At 41.5% G+C, this 21,883-nt stretch overlaps 2 protein-coding genes across 5 annotated transcripts in view; both read left to right on the top strand.

Annotated features, from left to right (window-relative positions):
- Positions 1-8,838: 8,838 nt before the first annotated feature.
- psmd12 (proteasome 26S subunit, non-ATPase 12) lies at positions 8,839-14,309 on the top strand. The gene is made up of 11 exons (XM_070856550.1): positions 8,839-9,037; positions 9,415-9,474; positions 9,991-10,119; positions 10,317-10,424; positions 10,866-10,970; positions 11,214-11,363; positions 11,558-11,692; positions 11,952-12,064; positions 12,356-12,530; positions 13,270-13,347; positions 13,705-14,309. The coding sequence occupies exons 1-11, from the start codon at positions 8,930-8,932 to the stop codon at positions 13,912-13,914; spliced, it is 1,371 nt and encodes a 456-aa protein (XP_070712651.1). The 5' UTR covers positions 8,839-8,929; the 3' UTR covers positions 13,915-14,309.
- A 3,001-nt stretch (positions 14,310-17,310) lies between these two features.
- Positions 17,311-21,883, top strand: part of helz (helicase with zinc finger) — a 56,058-nt gene continuing 51,485 nt past the window's right edge. For all 4 annotated transcript variants that reach the window (XM_070856162.1, XM_070856161.1, XM_070856159.1 and 1 more), the window contains exon 1: positions 17,311-17,353. The gene's annotated coding sequence lies outside the window, so the exon portion shown is untranslated. The remainder of the gene's footprint in view (positions 17,354-21,883) is intronic.

Raw genomic sequence — 21,883 nt, 5'->3', positions numbered from 1 at the left:
TCTTTCTCTCTCTCTCTCTCTCTCCGGTGGGGGACGTGAGGGGAGAAATGAGCTGGGCGCAGGGTTGTCCCCTCCTATCACACTGAGGAGGAGTCAAGCTGCCGGCAAACAGCGCCAGACGGGACCGGAACCCTCAGGATCTGGGCCTTCAAAATAAGAGTCTGAAATTTGTCGTGTTTGGTGGGGGAAAAAACATACACTCCAGATATCCCTATTTTCCCTGTTGTGTATTCCTTTTGTCTGTTGCTATATCCAAGGCTGGATTGCCAGCTGAGGCGGCCCTTAAACTTGCATGTCAGTTGTTTTTGATCTGTCATTAATTGCAAATTTGTCAGTGAATTTGCACCAGTCAGTTATCACATCAACTAGTGCAGGCCCTGCATTATTAGGGCCCGAGCACCAAACTGCGTGGGGGAAAAATGTGCAAGGGAGGAAACGGGCCAGTACCCAAGAACCAAGAGGTGTACGGTATACGTGAAATTATAAAAACCAGGAGACCAGGGGGCCGAAAACATAGTTGAAATGCAAGGAATTCTTCTTCTTCTTCTTTTTTAGGCAAATGAATTGCATTTTTGGGGGCCTAAACATGCATGAAAACTCATGAAAGTTTGCAGAAAATTCAGTCGTGGTGAAAAATTCCATAATGCCCTGATTTTTTTTTTTTTTTTATTGCATTGTCCTGAAAATGCAGGTTTTACTGAAAACAGTCCATGTCACAGCCATAAAGTGCAGACCAGTGGACATAAGAGAGTCTCCTGAACACGTAGATGTAATCTGAGGTCTCTATCTGGTGAAATGAGCGCAAGAGAAGTGTTTCTCTCTCCCTCCTCTGTCACTTTAACATGGCAGTCAATGAGGCGTTCGGTCGGTGCTCCCGTCGCTCCGAGGCTCGTGGGACATGCTGCGTGCGTTTCTGTGTGTTGTGAGTCACATGACTGCGTGTCCAAAGACTTAAGCTACATTTTGAGTGATAAACTGTGACTGTGGGTGAAACGGTTCGGCCAAACCAGCGAGTTAAAGACAAAAGTTTCATGTGATTTTTCCGCTCCTCCACACTCTAGCGATGACGTCACCCACTCTAGCGCGGCCACATACACACTCATGTAAAATGAGAAAAAGTTTAAAAAATTTTAAAAGAAGACTGTGATGAAGTGGTGAATGGCACAAAGGAGGTAGAGGTATGTGCTGAAAGAGGGAGAGATGATGAACGTTTTAAAGCTTCAATGGAGTTTCTAGCTAAAAGCATGAAGGAGCTGTGAGGGCTAGAAGTCGGGTGAAGAAATGGAAATGTTGAAAATTTTTCACATTCATTTCTATGAGGAAATAAATAAATCGGACATTTTTAAAGTTTCGGATATGAAAAGTCATAGCAGAGCCACTTCCAGAGCTCTCAGAAACTCCAAAGGACTCCTGCAACCATTGACATATACACAAGGAGGTCGCCCCACTGGAGGTGACCCAAGTCAACAAGGAGGTTTTCCCACTTGAAGAGGCCCAGGTCCCTGATGAGGTCGCCCCACAGGGGGAGGCCCAAGTCACCGGCCAGCCATCTTTGTGGAGGCGCTTCAAGAAAGCTCTAACACCGAAACACCGCCGCCAGTACAAGAACAAGAAGCAGAAAAATAAGGCGGCGTGAAACAAGACACGGAGGTTCAGTTTCATGTCCTGACAGACGGGAGCGATCCGTCTGTCAGGATCTGATCTGTTCCTCTGTGTTTAAACTGGTTTTCTCCGGGTGCTCCGGTTTATCCAACATACAAAAAGCAAACAAACAAAAAATCTGAAATAATTTGAAATAAAAACTTAAATTAGAAATTAAATATTGATTTCCTGTGTAGTTGTTCCTCTGTAGAGCATCGTTCAGAACTCTTCAGACTGGTGTCTTACTGTTCATATCATACTGGGATACAATCAAGGACTGTTTACTGAGTATCAGCTGATCTGATCTGATTTAATGTTGCACATAAAAATAATATTATAATATTATAATATGTGTCATTTTAATTTAATTGTCTAATTGTAGCACGAAGAAACAGTTCAACATTTTCAGAAATGTGCTATTTAGCTTTCTCTCCAAGAGTGAGATGAGGTCACTCCAGCACGTAACTCACCCTGAAACCACTGTGTTATTTTTACATTTCTGTTTGTGTTCACACTCAACCCAGACAGTGTTTTCGTCTATGAGTTTTAGAGGTGTTCACAGGTGTGTTTTTGAACTCTGGACAGATCCAGGCTGGCTATTTCCCCCTGCTTCCACTTTTTATGCTAAGCTAGGCTAACCACGTCCTGCCTCCAGCTCCAGCTCTTCTTTTAAATTGAGTAGTCACGGACAAAGTGTGTTTTCATATAATTAGATATTATCACTGGTGCATTTACAGGCCCAAAAAAATCTAAACACAAAGGGAACAGCACTCAGACACATTTGTTTTTAAAGGAAACCTTCAAATAAATATTGTTGTGACAAAATGGGTTATTTCAACCAGAACTATAATGTAATATTTCCTACTGCAGCGTTACAAATCAGCTTGTGTTGTGTTCAGGTGTGTGATCTGGATGTACAACACATGCGGCCCATCTTCTGCTCTTAGTATGCGACGGTGTGAAGCGATGAGGTGTCACGTCGTCACATGGGTCAGAGTCTCCCTGCAGGAACCTCCAGCTGGTTTCCTCATGACAGAACCAACTAATCCTGCAGTCACACTGAAGCTTTTCTCGTTTCACTGCAGCTCAGTCAGACATTAAAGTGGAACTTTAAAAAAAAAAAAAATTGGTCCAGTTTGCCTCAGTCGACTGCCAACTGCACCTGATCACAGTAGGTCCACTAAAAGTGCTTGTTTGATCCACTGACAGGCTCAGAGTGTTATTCTAAGTGTGTGACAGCATCATGGAAAGGATCCCTACAGAGAGAGACCTGGAAGATCCTTTTGGTTTAACCACAAACAGCCGTTATATCGCTCTCTGCACACACACCAGACTACATTCACTAAAACAGGGATTTTACCACACAGAACACAGGAAGCTGCTGCTCTGCTGCTGCCTCATTCGGTTAGTATGTTTGTGTTGTTGTGTGCTATATAAATATTTCTTTGGATCCAAACTAACCATTAAAAGCATCGAAGTAACACAATGACATAAACAAACTCACTGATTGAGTCAGCTGTAGAAGAGAAGCACTGATGTTCTGTTTGGTAAAATCCCTGTTTTATTGCGTGGAAGGGTCGGAGTCCAGCAACAGGACGGAGCCGCCGCACGCCACGACGTGCACGGAGGTGCGAGGGCCCTCCAACGCTGCTTGCAGCTTTAATTAGCTTTTGGAGCCCTGTGTCAAGACCTAGTTTCAGGAGCTTTATGATTTTGGTTTCTATTGTTCTCATGTATGATCCTAACTGATAAATGTGCCAAACTAAACAACCTCATTAGGAAAATAAAGTATTATGTAAGTACAGGATTACTGCTGGCATTTAGGGTGCCGTGTTGGAGCTCAGCAGTAAATAAGGTTAACCCAGCCATTGTTTTAATCAAGTGTGATTTTTCTTTATTATACTGCCCTTATTTAGTCATGTTTCAAGATACAGGCAAAATGAAATAAATGATTGCTATTGGAAACAGTCTTTCCTTGTTGAAATGTTTTTTTGTAGGACTGAGCAAGAGACAAAAGGACTCACTTCATGCAGAGTATTTCTAGAGTAGATGGTGAAATATATAAATGCATTTTCTGTAATCAGACACCTCAATGAATTTCACATCCGTTTCTAAATGACATCTTCTCAGGCGTCTTAACTAAACAAGCATACAGAACTTTCTATTTCAATCACATCTGATCTACATGATCTCATTTATAACGCTATGGCTAAGATAAAATTAGTCAAACGCTGGCCTGTATATCTTATTAGTCTTTATATCTTATGATGTGATTATCCTTAGTGCCTAGAAACATGAAAATAAAATGAATGATTTTTTTTTTAAACACTGCTTTTAAGGCACAGCTATATGGGACATAATAATGACAAAGTGGCCTCACTAGTCTGAAATCTGTAAAATGATATGCAGGCGAGTGATGCCACTTTAACTATTGCGTATAATTATTCATAATGATAATTATTCAAGTGTATTTCCGCTTGAATAGGTTAATCATTTTTTTTCAGCCATTCCTCAATGCGACCTATATTTTGAAAAATGTTTGACCGGATGTGAAATTGGCTCGTGTCGGCTGGCTGCAATCAAGTCTCCTCTGGACAGCGCTAGAAGTAAATGTCTAAATTACTGCTGAGGGAAATACGTGCTTTTCAGAGCATCAGCACTCACACACACACACACACACATTCAAAAGCTGTTGTCTTCACAGTCCGGAACCAGCCGATGAGTCGGAAGAAAAGCGAGGCTCTCCGCTTCTTCTTCTGCGTGTGAAAGCTGCTTGCAGCGGCATCGGAAAATGTGAGCGGTTAACAGCAGCCCTACCCCCCCCTCCTTCTCCCCCCTCTCCCCCCTCTCCTCTCTCTGCTTGACCCGCTGAAATACGACGCGCTGCTTGGTGGAAACATCGGCTGACTCAACCACAGCCCAGGAAACATCAGTTCACTGCTGCACTGCACTCTCCCCCTGCATCCGTCCCGCCCCTCTGTCTGTCTCACCCTCACACTCTCTCACACTCTCTCTCTCACACACACACACACACACATAGGCTGCAGGGTTCATGGCAGGGCGCTTGCTGTGGAGGCAAAGAGCAGGCAGTGCAGCAGTGACACTCACACTCCAGCACACTGGATGTGAAATGAGCTTAAAGTGCTCACTTTCAGCTTTCATGCGTGCTGGGTGCACATTCAATATGGTAGTCCTCCTGTTTTAGAGCAGCTCAGCATCCCAAACGTACAAAGTATTAATGTACCAGCTATGAAATGTTTCTAGCCAGGCCAGTAACCTGATCTCAGTCCAGTTAAGCATTTCACACAAGTGAAGAAAATTCAGAAAGCCTCTCAAAACAAGCAGCGAGTACAGATGAAACCTGCACAGGCCTTCCACAGCCACAACAAGGGCCACAGTAGGCTAAATGTGTCTGCTGGTCTGTAGCCTTCAGCTCCTCATCCAGTGCAAAAGATCTGCAATATCAAATGTAACCACTTTTGCGTCATAACCAGTCCTTTAAAATAGGTAGGGTGAACATTCAGGGATTAATTGTTGTGGAGGTTTTAGGCTTAAGATGCACTTTAATGTCATGTGTTCCATTTCAAACCGAACAAGCCGTGCAGTGTGGAGTACAGAGGCACTGCAAGTATGTAATTCTATCATTTGCCACTGGTAATCATTCACTTCAAGGTGAATTTTGATATGATTTACATACAGCAGTAGACAAATGAAAACTGTGACATTTTTCACTTTTCAGCAGCTTACACAGGCGGACACGAGTCTTATCTTATATTTTCCCATGCATTTTAAAAGTGGTTAAAAGTCCAGCAGAGTGACAAGCGAGATAACCTGCGACGGCAGCACTCTTATGAATAAAATTGGTCACACTTTTGAGCCCTGCATGTCTTGACAAAAGCGATGTAAACTGTAAACACATTGATAAACAGTCACTTTTAATTACGGTAGGAGTTGTGCTGCTGGCTTCACTGACCCCTGTGATATATTTGGGTCTAACTCAGCAAAATTCCCGCTCATAATTCTGTGTTGAAGATGCTGACAAACAGCATTGTGCGCTGTCAGCAGACATTCAGCGTTTCCTCCAGAAATACTGTATATTCATGCGGAATGGCAAACCCTCTGAAACTCTCCATCTAATCCCCAGACTAATGTGTGAGCAGCTCCTTGAAGCAGGGTCACCAACATAATGCACTTAGATTATGGGATATATTATTGCCTTGACACATAGAAATTATTTAGTAATTAAATGAATAGAATATCCATCAGAAATAAAATATGAGTAGAGTTACAGGATTCTCTGTAACCTTGTTAATATTAGTGGTGATCCACAAGACTATATGATTAATAAATTTGATTGAATACCATAATCTGATTTGTAAGTGTATGTCGTTTCTAAAGGAAGAGACAATAAGTAATAAGTTAATTCATGATATGAATAAGTTATGAGTTAATTTTGAGATTGAAGGCGGATGTTCTGGGTGTGTCTTCATGTATTCCATCAGGCAGACTGCTTTAAAGCCCTGATTGATTAATCCCATGAACAGCACACCAGTCCTACATTAAGGTTTCCCCATTTGTGTTAAATGGTCAAGCAGTGTCCATTAAATTTGCATCATAAATTAAATTAGTCACATTCACAATGGATTTACATAAAGAAAACTGTCCTCATTAACACAGTAATGCAGCAAGTGCCGAATATTACAGACCACAGCGAGCTGCAAGAAAAAAAGTAAGAGCAAAGGTTAACAGAAATAAGAAAAATAATCATTCATTCAAATGGATTCATGCATTTGGCTTCGAAACACTGACATCACACGGTGCCTTTAAGTGACATTTGTGTGGCACGTGCATGCGTTTTTTCTAATTCATTTAATGATAAAATCAGCACTTAATACTGTCTTTCTGTCAATGATCCGTTTCTTTCAGGGCTGAACTACATTGCAGGTTTTTAAAGTAGCAAGTAAACAAGTTCATCAAAGGGACAAAAAGCAAAAACCCTCTGCAGCCGCGAGGTCTTTGGACGTCATCACTATTACAAAGACGTCCTATGTCCAATGTATATCTTGCAAGTGGCTTTAAGTGTTGGAGACACGTCTTAGATAAATGCGTTCCTCAGCACGCCTTGATGTTGATAGGAGGCGTCTCGAGACATGTCCTAAGATGTCTTGATGGGACAGTGAGGGGCTTTCATGTGTGCTGTGTCTCAGAACCAACTAGCCATGACCTTATGCTGACCTAACTATTCAACAAGGTCTGCGTTTATTAGAAAAGGAGATTAGAGCCTGATGTCGTCCAAACCGCTGCGTTGCGCCAATAATACCATACAAATCTCTAAGCTCCAAAATAGCCAGATAGGCCTGCCTCTGCCCCACTTTCTAGCAGAGAACCACTTCATTTAAATGGGTGAAACATCAGCAGGGGAAACATTCAGTTTTTATTTTCCCTCAAAACGAACTGTGCTGGTAATGATGCTCCATCTACATCAAGAGAGCTTGTAAATTAAGACTTAATCAGATTCTCAAACAAGTGTTAGATCTTGGCCCTGGCCAATGGAGGAAAATAATACTGGTGATTATGATGGGGATCATTTTAAGGCTTCAATGAGTCCCTTCAGCTGATCTCTTCCTGAAGGCTGAAAAGTGTGCTCAAAGCACTGGGAATATCTTCATGCCACTGTATTCAGAGTTCATGTTCACTATTGGATCGTCCTCTCAGCGGATCCGAGTCATTTTCAGTTTTTCAGGCCTCCAAGGTCTATGATGAGCGTGCGCAGGGATCAAACTGATTTTAGCTCAGGGCTTAGGGGCTTTCTCTGCCCCGAGCAGGAAAATCACTGACCCACATTAGCTTCATTTAAGGGGGCACTGGAGCCTTTCAAAGCAGTGAACTGTGTGAGGACAGAGATGCAGAATGCAGATATTAAAGGGACACCTACTGGTGGACTACGGTCACTGCACTCTGTGTCCATTCATGTGATTTTGCCCATTCACAAAGTTTTTCATTCACCCTGACCATCTGATTTATGAGCGCATGCTACTGAAAATGTGTTTGTGTAATTATTGCCATCAACCTATTTTTATTGTCATCATCATCACCGTGATTATGGCCGTGTGACTCCAATATTTGGGTTTTGATTCCACTGGAGTCAAAGGTGAAAGCTCTCAAATCAGTTTGACAGAAAGCATGCTCATATTATGAAGATCATCCTCCGATTAGTCATCATAATCATCCGCTTCATCACTTAAGTTAAATTAAAATGGAACGTAAATCTGTGTAGTTTTAATTCCTTTTCCTTAGCTGGTACCACAGCCCCCTATGTTAGTGCATGCAGTCCTCTTAAATCTGTCAGTTTTTTTTGTTGCCATCTTTTGTGTTTCTCTTCATTCATCCAAACCTTTCTCCACTTTTGTCATTTCACATGATTGCAAACATGGCAGTTATGTCATAGTGAATAGAGAGGAGAATAGTGTTTCCCTCTTGGAGTATAAAAAAGGTATCTCTTGTCATTTCAGCTAATCATAGCTAAATATAGAGTTTGGCACTGAAATTACAAACGCCTGATTTTAAGACAGCACCTCCTCACACATTAAAACGACTGTCTAAATCAATGAATTAAAGCAGCTCCTTGGGGAGGAGTGCCAATCATTATTGAGTCCAGTTGTGACAACTTAGAGATCAAATGAAACTGTAGCCTTTGACAAGAAATAGAAATTTGCTTGTTTAAACTAATTCCAACTGTGTAATATCTTCAACCAGCCATTTGTAAAATGTGTCAACATTATATGGCATTCATTTCATACATTTGATAAATAACTATGGTAGATATCATTATTCTTCTCCATAGAAAAAAAGGTCACTTTGATTACCTGGGCTCTCAATAAAAGAATGTATACTGTATCTCTATTATTCCCGTATTATCATTACAGAATACTTTTCGAGTGTATGTTTTTACTCATTGCACAGCTTTTAAAAAACGACAGCAGTCATGTGATTTTCAGTGGTTTTGTTTGTGTAGCTCTATGGATACAAGAAGTATTTGATTTAAATGCACATTCAAGCGGACAGTCTCGTAGAGTCACAATGAGAAGTTGACTTTCATAACACCTGCCTGAAATTTTCCGTGGGGTCCTCACTGGGTCCTTCAGGCGCCTCGGACAGCTGTTCGTGTCTCTCCTCTGATTGGTTAACTTCCTGTTTCGTTCATTTGACAAGCAAAATAGTGCTAGGCTGAGTTTGGTCTCAAGAAAAGAAAAGCACCGTCCATTATCTTGACCTGAACGCCGCAAAGATGTCTGAGGAGCGATCTGAAAGATCCGATGGGAGGATTGTGAAGATGGAGGTCGACTACAGTGCAACTGTAGACCAGCGTCTCCCGGAGTGCGAAAAAATGGCAAAAGTAAGCGGAGCGAGAAAGAGGCCAGCGCCGGCTGAGTCATGGTGCATAAGTGTGTTAGCATCCAAGCTAACACTTGCTTTAGCACCACCCGGAAACCTCATATAACCAATATAATAGGCATAGATATTAACGTCGTTTTGAACATGCCTGCATTTCTGTTATACTTTTATTTTCACATACACGGTTGTGTTTGCTATTAAGCTCGCTAGCTTGCGAACAGCGTTGCCACTGGCCACACATTTCGCTACCTGGCTAGCCAGGCAAAGTGTCTGGAATATTTTGTTAATCGAATGGTTGAAGTTGACGTTTGTCGGTTATCTAAAAAAAAGGAGCGTTAAGTGTAACTAACGTTAAGCTTCCGTGTTTTTGTGCTGCAGGAGGGAAAGCTGCAAGAGGCCATTGAGAGCATGTTGTCACTGGAGAAGCAAACCAGGACGGTAAGTTGAGCCCTTCGTGTCAATGTCATAAACACAGTGAAGAATTAAGATATAACTTGGCACTGTTTCTCAGCAGACTCCAAAAAACAGAACATTTCAAAACCTGTCTCACGGATGCATAATCTGGTCAATAATGGCCATTTCAGGGCAGATCTTAAACTGTGGTGCCTGTTGGAACTGATCTAAGCAGCGTAGATGATCTTAAATCTGAACAACAAGGGCACACAGTCACCCAAAGCAGCACCCTAAGAAAGTCTGTAACTCTGCTTTCCTGTCGCGAACCAAAGGACCAAAATAATCAAAATGTCATAGAAACAAGTTTTCCTAGAACGTCAATGAATTGCAACCTACAATAGTAGAGTTTCCCTGGATTAAGGTGGGTGGTTCCTCATCATGAAAGATCTACAAATAGGGCAAATGTAATGGAATAGCTGTGTAATGAATGTATTGATTTATGTGTATGATGGAGTATATTTTAGTCCTTGTTTTACATATCTGCCTTCAACCCCCTCTCAGGCATCAGACATGGTGTCCACCTCCAGAATCCTGGTGGCTGTGGTCCAGATGTGTTATGAAGCCAAAGACTGGGATGCCCTGAATGAAAACATCATGTTGCTCACCAAGAGGAGGAGTCAGCTGAAACAGGTCAGATACTTTCCCTGATGTCTCTTTTCCACCAGCTGTATCAAAGCATATTCTTATTCACCTTTTCCGCCCAAAAGTAATTTAGCCAGCGTTACAATTAGACAGGCAACTAAATACTAATACTTTGCGTCCATTCTCTGTCAAGCTCTTATTGATGAGACCTGATTCTATTTTTTTGTTTTACTCTCTCTTATCAGGCTGTAGCCAAGATGGTGCAAGAATGTTACAAGTATGTGGATGCTATGACTGACCTGACCATCAAGCTGAGACTCATCGACACACTTCGCACTGTTACTGCTGGCAAGGTCTGGAATGTGTTTTTTGTGTGTAACTGAGCCGTTACTCTAGATACAAAAGGAAAATTGTGCAGATTTGAACAGCTTTCACATTAAGCACTGCACGCCCTACGTTGGGGGGGGGGGATTTTTAATCATGAAATAGGCACCCAGAGATTTGTGTCTTATCAGGCAGAGGCATAGTTTATTTATCTGAGGTAGTCTTTATATTTTATAACTGAGGCATTGCATTGAGGCATCCTCCTTTGTGCATATTTATTAAAGGAAAGACTGACATTTACTATGATTTTATGCAATTTGTGAGGGTCTGATGTACATGAGATGTTCGCTTCCTCTGAGGAGCAGATGTAAATGTAGTCAGGTATATGAAGGCAATGGCAGGTAGAACATTCCACTCAATACACGAGCCCCTTCCTCCTCGCTGATACACTACACATGTCCTCCTCACAGATCTACGTAGAGATTGAGCGCGCCAGGCTGACGAAGACATTAGCCAATATCAAGGAGCAGAACGGAGAGGTCAAAGAGGCTGCATCCATTCTTCAGGAGCTGCAGGTAAGAGACTGACTGTCTTTATTCTTTTTTTCTGATGAAAGTGAACACTAATGGGGACACATCTATGTTTTAAGAGGTTTGATAGAATTAAATTGGCAGGGGAGCCAGATTTAGCCATGCTGATATTTGTCAGCCCCCACATTCGTAACATGTGCAAACTAACTGGATGGAGAAGTTTCATGGCCTGCTGTTTGGCAAGTGCTTAGAATATATGTTGTTGTTTTTTTTTTTTTTCCTGCTCAGGTGGAGACATACGGCTCCATGGAGAAAAAGGAGAAAGTGGAATTCATCTTGGAACAGATGAGGCTTTGCATTGCTGTCAAGGATTACATTCGCACCCAGATCATCAGCAAGAAGATAAACACAAAATTCTTCCAAGAGGACGGCACTGAGGTAAGAGAAAGAGGCCTGGAGTAGAGCCTCATTGAAATACTGTATTGTTTCCTGGAGTTGGCTTTACAACCACTCGTGATGACGGGCCTGTGTGTTTGCTCTTACAGCACGGTTTTGGAAGCTGTTGTGGCATTCTGAACTTAATAGGTTGGCCTAACTGTCTTTTCTTTTTTTTGTGTAATCAAAATCATCAGGAGTCAAAGCTGAAGTACTACAACCTAATGATTCAGGTAGACCAGCACGAGGGCTCCTACCTGTCTATCTGCAAACACTACCGGGCCATCTATGACACCCCTTGCATCTTGGAGGACAGCAGCAAGTGGCAACAGGTACACAGACTTCCTCTCAAGGCAACAGTATATTTTTAACACATCATGAATGCAGAATACAGTTAGAGCACATAGAAGATCTTGACAGCTAACTGTTAAATCCCTTAAATTCACTGCTGTACATGAAAGTTATTTTGCATACAAGCTTTGGACACAGCAGATGTAGCATTCTCACTGGTTTATTTAACCTATAAAAAGATTTCCTTTTAGTTGATGAGAAGGTAATTGGAAGATGTTGTAACTGGTGTTTGTATTTCAGGCCCTGAAGAGTGTGGTGCTGTACGTGATTCTTGCCCCTTACGACAACGAGCAGTCAGACCTCGTGCACAGAATCAGCGCAGACAAGAAACTGGAAGAAATCCCTAAATACAAGTAAGTCATATTTTGTGCTCAGAATATAACATGTAATCACAGCACCTATTACGCAAGAGCACAGTGCTGATGTGAATGGGCAGAGGTGTGATAGCAGGAGGAAAACAAAGGCTACATGGATCAAGAAACAACTGTACAACATGTTTTTCCAATGGGAACGCAAGATGGCAGAGGCTGTTGTGTGTTTGCGGGAATGATCATAGCAACTTTCAGATATACTGACACCATGTGCCCACTCCACTGTAAGGTGTGAACACAGGCATTTTCACTCTATTGCTCCTCCTTTCCCAGGGACCTTCTGAAACAGTTCACCACTATGGAGCTGATGCGCTGGGCCTCCCTGGTGGAGGATTATGGGAAGGAGCTGAGAGAGGGCTCCCCTGATAGCCCTGCCACAGATGTCTTCTCTTACTCAGAAGAGGCGGAGAAACGGTGGAAGGACCTGAAGAACAGAGTGGTGGAGCATGTAAGTCAAGTGTAGGCTCTGCTCATTTGGAAATGATGCATACATATTGATGTGGATTTAATGAGAGTTTGTTGATGCTTGACAGCAGGGAGGCCATTTTCTCATACATTTTCTAACAGCGTCTCATCTGCCTTTTAGCTGCCCCAAACCAGGCTGGCTCATTTATACCAATAATTAATAATAAAGAAGCATCTTATGGTGGCACGTATTGGCCGTGAAAGTTGCACTAGATGTTATGAAATAGTGTTTTTTTTTTTTATATATTTGGTTCATGGATTGCTAATCAACGTATAACCGTGTCAATTAGATTATTGTTGTTGTTGTTGTTGTTGTTAGATTTATCCAACATATCATTTGTAGATGTTGGTATATATGCAAAGACCATGCAGTAAATATTGCTATTTTAAAGACCTAGAAGAGTGATTCTTATCAATTTAAGTAGATTTGAATAAAATTTAAGTAACAGTGAACAGTAAAAAATCCAATGCAGGCAACATGAGGAAAATGGTGGAGGTGATATTGAAGCTCTGTGATAATTCGGAGGCTAGACTGGCGGACTGTTATGTGCAATATTAACACTTAAGCTGACTTGGTAATGGATGGCTGGATGTCACTCATGAATATATTTTATATATACAGTATGTATATTTATGTAGCTTCCCTGTCATAACCTTAAATAATGCATGCAAATATTCCACTGCCGATATGTATGTTGATGAAATTGTCCCTGTTCCCCCAGAACATTAGAATAATGGCCAAATATTACACCAGAATCACAATGAAGAGGATGGCTGGACTCCTTGACCTCTCCATCGACGTAAGCAACAGTTTTACCCATTAGCTCATGTTAACAGAACAGAAAAGAAACATTTGCTGTTGGATCAAATGATTTATGAGCCCTGGTATTTCCAGCAATGTCGACATTTTGAGTTCAAGTTGTACAGAGAGAGATCAGTTCTGATATAAGTCAGTATATTTAATTAAATGTGCATCACAAATGTATGAAATCACTAATTTATCTGCAGTAATTGAAGCAGTCAGAGGATATCTAGATATCCCCAAAATACATATAATAAGGTAACTCGTATATTACCGATTGATGATGCTGGTTTGGTTTCACTGAAGAAAGTTTTTCAAGAAGTAATGATGTCCATCTGCTCAAATACTTTGTCAGGAATCCGAGGAGTTCCTCTCCAGCCTAGTTGTAAACAAGACCATCTATGCCAAGGTCGATCGGCTGGCCGGCATCATCAACTTCCAGAGGCCTAAAGACCCCAACGACCTGCTCAACGACTGGTCGCACAAACTCAACTCCCTCATGTCTCTGGTCAACAAAACCACGCATCTCATTGCCAAGGAGGAGATGATCCACAACCTGCAGTGAAACAAAAACATAGTGCATTATTTTGCGTTTTGGTTCATATTTGTTTGTCTTTTTTCCCCTCTGTGGGAATGTTTTTGACTATACAGTATAATGGCGGACTGTGGAGGCAGGGTTATTCCAATGTCATATAATTGGAGAAAAAAAATCTGCAGCACATAAGCAGCACCCCAACGTTGTTCATTTTTTTACTATCCAGTAAAACATTGCCAATAAACTCAAGAGCACCTCCCCTCTCTGCATCCCTCTGTCATGAAAAACTGGGTCTCCGAGTATGTTTACCATATTTAATGGTTTATACACAGTAGTTAGGCCTTTATTGCTGTATGAAAACCTGATTTAAAAACCCTTTTAAATGTATACTTAGCAGTGTAAACAATAAACTCACATTTGGATAACAGTGGTGTATGTATACAGTATTTAACCTGGCAGACATTCTGATATGACAAGTATTAAAGTTGCTGTAAATATGACTGCAGAAGAAGAACTGGTACTAATGTGGTGTCACTCAGTGCATTAGAGCCATCGCTGGTCTACCAGGATAGTTCTTCTGATCAGTTTTAGACGGGGTTTGGATGGGGTTGTGTATGGGGTGGACACACTTTCACTAAAATTCTTGCTTAGAAATAATTGAACTCCAATGGGCATTCTCAAGATACACTAAAATCTGGTCCTGAAAACTCTGCTGTGTTTTCTGTAGAATTTTTCTTTGCCCATTTGTCGCAAAAGTTCTTCCTTGTATTTGTCATAGTCCTGAACCACTGTAGGTCCCCACTTGTCTAATGGTTCGAACACCATATTAGACTCTTTCACCAGATGTTCTAATGCTTCCTCTTCTTCGCTGGAGGAGTTTTTTTGGCTGGTGAGGCCTAGATCTACCACGCTCAAACTGCGCCTCTTATTCATCATCTGGCAAGAAGCAGCATCTGCAAATGTGGCAGCAGCATGCGCTGGGAGAGGAAGTACAGTATAGAGCCGTTCACTTGACCATTACATGGAAGAGGAGGACAGCGATCAGTCAGGAAATTCCATCATTAGTTTGATGTGTCCGTGCCTGAGTGAACGTGTTTTCCCATAACAAAATGTGGAAATATGAAGTCTCATTTCAGATACAAGATGTGTGTGAAGCATCCATCTTATAGTCAGTGGTCTCCACTGCTGTTGTACAGTCTGATTGCCATGAGCACAAATGAGCGCCTGAAGAACCCTGTTTTACACATGGATGAGATAATCCGGTGTCTGAATGAGCTGCCTATGTGCCACAGCTGCTTGTACAGGGTAAGAGGGGTGGCTTTGATTTTGTCCAGTATCTCTCTCTCTCTCTCCGCCTCTGCCTTCACACCATGCAGCATGTTGAGACAGCTGAGCTCCAAGCCCTGATGCCACCACCTCAGCACACCACTGTGATGAACAGTTTTTTATTGATTTGGATGCCAAGGTACTTGTATGAGTCCACCCTGTTCACTTCCTCTCACAGGATGACAACCAGGACAGTGGCCTCCTGTTCCTCGGATGGCAGAGGAACGGCAGAATACCTCTTTTTCAAACATGGAAAAGAACAACACAAAAATCATGGCAACCAAAAACAAAACTGACTATGTGGTCACTTTTGAACAAGTGAGGGTGAGACAGAGACTATTATTAATGTTCATATCATCGTATACTGTCCAATTTATTGGGCAGCAAACTGTGCTTACTGTTTTATGCTTTGGCAACATTGTTCCTATAACATTCATGCTAATAAAGCCGACTGAACTGAAAAAAAAGTTCACTACAAGCTCAATGGCTTTGCTGACACTCAGCATCATCTTCGTCATATGCACCGTGTGATGAAGCTCCCTATTAGTCCTCTGTAAAGATACTTTCTAAGTGAAGACAACACGTTTTCTCTGCAACCTAATGGGTTGGCTGAAGCACACGACCATGAGGCAGCAAGTTTTGTTGGTGAGATTGTTACCTCTTTCATTTCTTTTCAGATCTCAACAATGCATATAATCTCCTAGAATCATGCCAACACCATCTCTTGCTATAAAAATGATAAAATGAAAAATGAATAAGCTTTGTGGACTCAGCCACCACCACATACTTTTAGCTGGAAAGGTGTTTAAAATTACTTCTGATAGATTTTTCTCAGGTTTTATAGATTTTTTTTCAGAATGGGCATTTTGACTGCTTGAACATCAACAACTTGAATGATGCCTGTAGTCTGATTGGGTGGACAGTTTCAGAGCCTGGTTTTCAGAGCTGTTTGTGAGGTGTGTGTTACTTCTGGAACAGCATCAGAGCAATCGTCAGTGGTTTCAGTTGCACCTTGGCTTTTTCCTGATATGCTGTGAAACAGGCCTATGGTGGAGCTTACCTGAGAAAAGTTAGAACGTCATTCTCACGGTAAGCTCTCCTGAACTGTAACAGACTGATAAACCTATTTAAACTGCCATCACTTGCTATTTCCGTTATTCATACACATACACAATCAAATGGCCATCTGACACACAATGATTATGTGTCAGTGTAACATACAACTTGAATCTTCATCATTTTGACTAATTCTAATTGCTCACAGTGTTTAACCACAAACACACGTACCTCACACAACATTGTATTATTCATGCTTACTGAGATATTTTAGTTTAATTGACAGCAGGCATAAAGTTTCTTTCAGTCGTATTGATATTTCTTTCTCTTACTATTTCAGGTAGTTATCATTAGAATATCTTGGTGCTTAAAAAATGTCTTGAAGTTATTCTTAATTCTGTCACTTCTCTCACTCTCTGTTAGCTGGTAAGCTGTGTGCTTTGGCTTTTTAGCTGTTCCCTATGAATGGAAATACTGCTGATGAAATCCCCACACAGAGTTTAATACGCTGGTATGGATGAGAATCCCATGATAGCAAAAGCAAAGACATTTAATTGTATTGCTCCCTTTGGTTGTTTAGTATGTTTTGAAACGGAATTGAAAACAAGGTTTGGCCTCAGGACATACTGCCTCATTGCTTTTGTTCTCTGGACAACATAAGCCAAAGTAGCTGTGCAGCAACGGTGCGTTCAGAGCAAAATGTCACATTTGGGCTTTTTTAAAAAAATGCCTTTTATACAAACCAAGTTATTAAGTACAAATTAGGTCACTTTTATTTATTTGATTATTTATTGATTTATTTCTGTTTTTATTCATTTATCCTAAAATATTTTTTTATGTTTTTCAATTTTATTCCTTCCCAGTTACATAACTGAAAGGAACAAAATCAACATCATTTATGACAAATGCTTTTTGACAAGGAAGATCCCTGCCATCAGAAGCCACACACACACACACACACACACACACACACACACACACACACACACACACTCTCCAGTCCTCTCAACCTTCAGATCAGTACATCCCACTATGCTTTGCGATGGTCTGACAAGTGGATCCAAGATGGCGTAGAAAGTAAAGCTAGGTAAGTGTTGACTTCCCATTTTCAGCCCTCTCAGTTGTCTTTTTAATCGCAAAGCCACTCACACGATTCCCCTCCATAAATCATCTGGGTAATGACGAATGCGTTGGGTTCATGCATGTGTAACAGCACAATGTCATATCAATAATATGCGCCTAAACACCGTGGCAAAATTACAGGCCCGAACCCGTTTTGTTTCGGCGAACCTAGCTAGCTAGCGTGCTAACATGAACAAACCAGCCAGCTATTCTTGTTGTGAGCTCGCCAGTTTGGTGCCAAGAAAGGCCGTGTTTTGGCTAGCGAGCTAACTGCTAGCTACGCATACTCTGGTTTGTGGCAACACTGTTTACCCTGTGCAAACCTGAACGGTAAGTTAACCAACACCGAGGGGACATTTTTCAGGGCTTTGTAACGCTGCCGTCATCGCTCTGACTTGCAACAGTCATGACAAGTTTACCAGACAAACAACAGCTGTAAGTACCAGCGAAAAGGCGAAACAAGTCATTTCCAAGCATCGTGTTTATTAGCGTGTGCACTCTTGATATCTATTAATGGGGTTTAGCGATTTTTGCAAGTTTTGTGGCCGTGTTTTCTACACATTCCTGCTAACGATACTGTCAAGCCAAATAACGTTGTGTCAGGATGAAAGCAGAAGCGGTGATCTTTTTACAGCGATCCTCAGCTAAAAAATTAGCTTTCTCCTCCACTGTACTGCAGCAGACGAAGCGGTAGCCTCTGTTGTAGGACCCCACGACTGGACACTGAAAACAAGGCAGGTATCCACCCACTTTATCCCGCCAAACTGGTGTTGTTGTCCCTGTGAAGTGGCTGGCTTGCAAGCACTAACATTAGGTAACAGCTATTCCTACTGCTCCCACAAAACAGAGTGTTAAACGGTGTTTAGCTGTTGAAGTAACCTTTTCTCATTTGGAATAAGTGCTGCATTAAGATCAGTCCCATGTTTGGTTTCCACAGTATTTTCCATTTCATTTTTCCATCTGTCTGTCAGCCCAAGCAACCCTTATTCTGCACGCAACACACACACACACACACACACACACGCACACATGCGCGCACACACACCATAATATATCTGCTAACTGGATTATTATGATTTTATGCTGTCCCTTCATGCTGTAAAGTATAGAGTATGTCTCAGTTGCCATCATGGCTGTAGTGTCGTAAATCCTGGTCTAAATACACTTAATGCACATAAACTTGTCATGTGGGAACAGGAGCTGCACCAGTGTGGAAAAGCTCCAGAGAAGCTATAGGTGGCAGAAGGGTGCCACACATGTTGCAACATTATTTCTAATGTTAGGGCTAGTTGCCATGTGAGCATTCATTGTCATATAGCCCACACATGAGGCATAGTATTGTTCCTCATATGAATTTTTAGAGGAAGTAAACCCCCAAGCACTTCACTTTTTTTCTTGGGGAAAACGATGGGATCATGGAGTACAACATGGCTGGCTGTAATATTTTTTCAGGTACTATACATGAAATACCTACTGAGGAAATGCACCAGTTTTTTTTTTTTTCATGCTCAGTTTGCACAGACTCATGTAGTGTCAGTCTGAGGAGATGGAGATAGGTGTGTAATCAGCAGTACAGTAATAGAAGTAGCAGTACATCAGTAGATTGGAGCGCAAAAAATATTGGGTGGAATCAAAGAATTTAAAGTCTATGATTTATGCTATACATCACTAATTTTCAAATTTAGTCTTTGTTATGTGTGCATCCAACATGTACTGTACATGAGCTGGACAATTTGTCCGTATGTTATGGTCCTAAGAGATGAGATCAGGCTGAGAGACACTGCCAGTTGGGCTGGAGCAGCTGTTACAAGCATAGATGCCTGTTGCTGGATATTCAAGAACTATCTATTTCAAACGCTAACTGTAGGGTTAATGTTCTTTATTGCAAAATTAAAGTTTCCCCTCTTCTTGCATAGTCAGTTATGATGCATAAAATCCCCCGATGAATGTGTTTTTTTTTTTCTTTCTTCATGAAAATCCACTTTTCTACCAGGATGTGACATTATCTGCTGTTTGATGTTTTCTTCATACTGTTGATGCAGCTTTAACACACAGTAGCTGTCGGATGTCTCACCTTCAAGGACTAGCTGTCACAAATATTCCCAAACGACTTGCCCACAGGCCACGGCTTCACTGTTCTTTTTGAGCCAGTCATAATCAAAAGCTGAATTTCAGGCTGTGGTGAGGGCTAGGATGGGAATTCAACATCAGCTAATTGTTGTGGAATTTAGATTAGCAGCCAAAAGTTTGTTTTGCAAGCCATATTTGCACATAATAACTATAATCTTTTTTGGGGGGCAGTATTTTCATGATAAAATCAGATCTCAGCCATCTCTGTAGATGGGCTACAGTCCAAAAGATGAAACCAACAGTTACTAGACTATTGGTCAAGGTTGAGCATTTGTTGCTCTGGTGTTCCCATCAGGTCATGGTGTATCCCTGTTCCCGATCTGTGCTGGCTGGCGTGAAGGAGGACATGCTGGTTCTTGGAATGTCTGACTGAGGTTTAGATTCTCAGGCTGTAGCCCTGCTGCTTTTTTGTTGCTTGGCTAGGCATTCATGAAATGAAGCTGGGGCCCAGAGACCCTGGTGGGCATTATCCAGCATAATGCAGTTATAATTATCCTCCATCAGCTACAGGTTAACACATTTTCAGGCTCAGTATTTAGTAAAGGGGACTCATCCCCTTTCAATCAATCCATTGACCTGGGATAAACCTGATTTTTGGTTAACAAACATCTGACCAAGCTATATGAGCCTTCGTCCAACAAGGGTTGCTGCAGTAACGTTTGAACCAGAGATCATAGAGTACAGTGTACAGTGTGTGGTTGGCTAGATTCTTCTGTGCACCTATTGAGGGTTGCTTCAGGACTTGACCAGATGAAGAAGGCAAATATAGTTTTTCTTTGCATGTGATTTGATCGCTATGGTACCGTTAATTTGCATCCTAAAATGTAAACGTCCAAATAAGTGGTTAAGCGGTGGCCCTTTCATGGCTTAGACGTAATTCAGGTTATTGGATGCTAATTCCCACACGTTCCAATTGTTGACTTTGAGTTGATTTTCAGTGGAGGTTTGCCTCTGTTGACTGCGTGTTGGTGAAAAGCTACACCACCACCCACAACCACACACAGCCTCCTCCTCCACACAGGACGAGAGACTGTTCCTTCTTACACTTATGATGATCGTGTTTAGACGCAAATTTATTAGTGACACACACTTCTTTAAAAAGGCACACAATTGTAATTTAAAGGAGATGACAGCGGGTGTACTTCAGAGGATGCTGGTGGTCCATTATGGCCTGTTGTTGGCTCTGCAGACATTGTCCAAATTTGTGATAGACTACCCACTAAGCTGGAAATGATGTGTGTATGGTGTCTTTAGCAAAGACTTTAAAAGTCCAGTCTTAGCTCTATTGTTTGACAGTAGTTTAATGTATGTTATGACATGACTCCCTGTGAAGTGTGGATAAACTCCACATTTATTCTTTTAAATTGTGTGCATTGTGTCAGATACATAAAACTCAGCAGACATTTTAAGAGGAAAGCACTAAGAAATCATACCACTGACACATACACACATTTGAGTGGATCCACATACTTAATAAGAATTTCAGCCAGTCTATTTCATTAGGTGACACACAAGGTATTGACCTATAATATACCCAATACAGTGTGTCCCGTCAGTGTATTATCTAAACCATAGGGGCAGTGTAGTGCCTAGAGTGGATGCTCTGAATTACAGTCCAAAGTAGAGATTCAGTATATTGGCATTTGTTCCCACTGGCACATAGTTGATGTTGACCGTTTGGCTCTGTGGCTACCCATTTCCTTCTGTGTACTGTCCAGCATGCCATACTGTGTCTAGTCTCAACAAAGCCCTTATATTCTGGATTATCAGTCCTGATAATGCTTTTGGTCGAAGCAGTCAGATGAGGCCAGACTGTTGACTCCACTGTTGTTGGCGTTTGGAGCCTGAGATGATAGACACACATATCTCATACAGTACTTTGGGCATCTCACATGACCGCTGATTTTGGAGCCAGTTGGATAGGGTATGTGTTTTGATGAACATTGTGAGAGGAACCACTCTGAGGAGCCCCATTCAATGTTGATAGGCAGACATCCACATTGCTTACTTTGACCCACAAAACGCCTTTTCTTTAGGCCAGAAAAGAGTTGGATGTTTTTCAGAACTCATGATGAATTCTTCAAATTACTGGTTTTGTCCCAGTCTAAAACCCATACCTCATATGCATACATGCTTGGTTTTAGATAGTAAGTTATTAATAGCATAACATTGGATGGCGTTCAAGTTTTGAGATGTTACGCAAAGAAAAGACTACAGGAAATGCAAGGGAAAAAAATTACATCAGATTTTTTATTCTTTGAAATATGTCTCAAAGGGTCACATCTTCTTATACAAAGTGAGCAAAGCGTTCAGTTGTAAGTCAAAGTCACATGAGAGATGTCACAAGCATGTTTATTAAAACAGA

This window comes from Pempheris klunzingeri, chromosome 3 (assembly GCF_042242105.1).
Source record: "Pempheris klunzingeri isolate RE-2024b chromosome 3, fPemKlu1.hap1, whole genome shotgun sequence".
NCBI lineage: Eukaryota > Metazoa > Chordata > Actinopteri > Acropomatiformes > Pempheridae > Pempheris > Pempheris klunzingeri.
The sequence above is the reverse complement of the archived record's forward strand: the minus strand, read 5'-3'. Positions and strand labels throughout refer to the sequence as shown.

What these genes read in the sequence shown, in the direction of transcription:
- psmd12 (XM_070856550.1), top strand. Translation starts at nt 8,930, where the DNA reads ATGTCTGAGGAGCGATCTGAAAGATCCGATGGGAGGATTGTGAAGATG. An exon ending in TGGAGAAGCAAACCAGGACG is followed by an intron (nt 9,475 to 9,990) that starts GTAAGTTGAGCC and finishes ACCCCCTCTCAG; the next exon opens with GCATCAGACATGGTGTCCAC. An exon ending in GGAGGAGTCAGCTGAAACAG is followed by an intron (nt 10,120 to 10,316) that starts GTCAGATACTTT and finishes CTCTCTTATCAG; the next exon opens with GCTGTAGCCAAGATGGTGCA.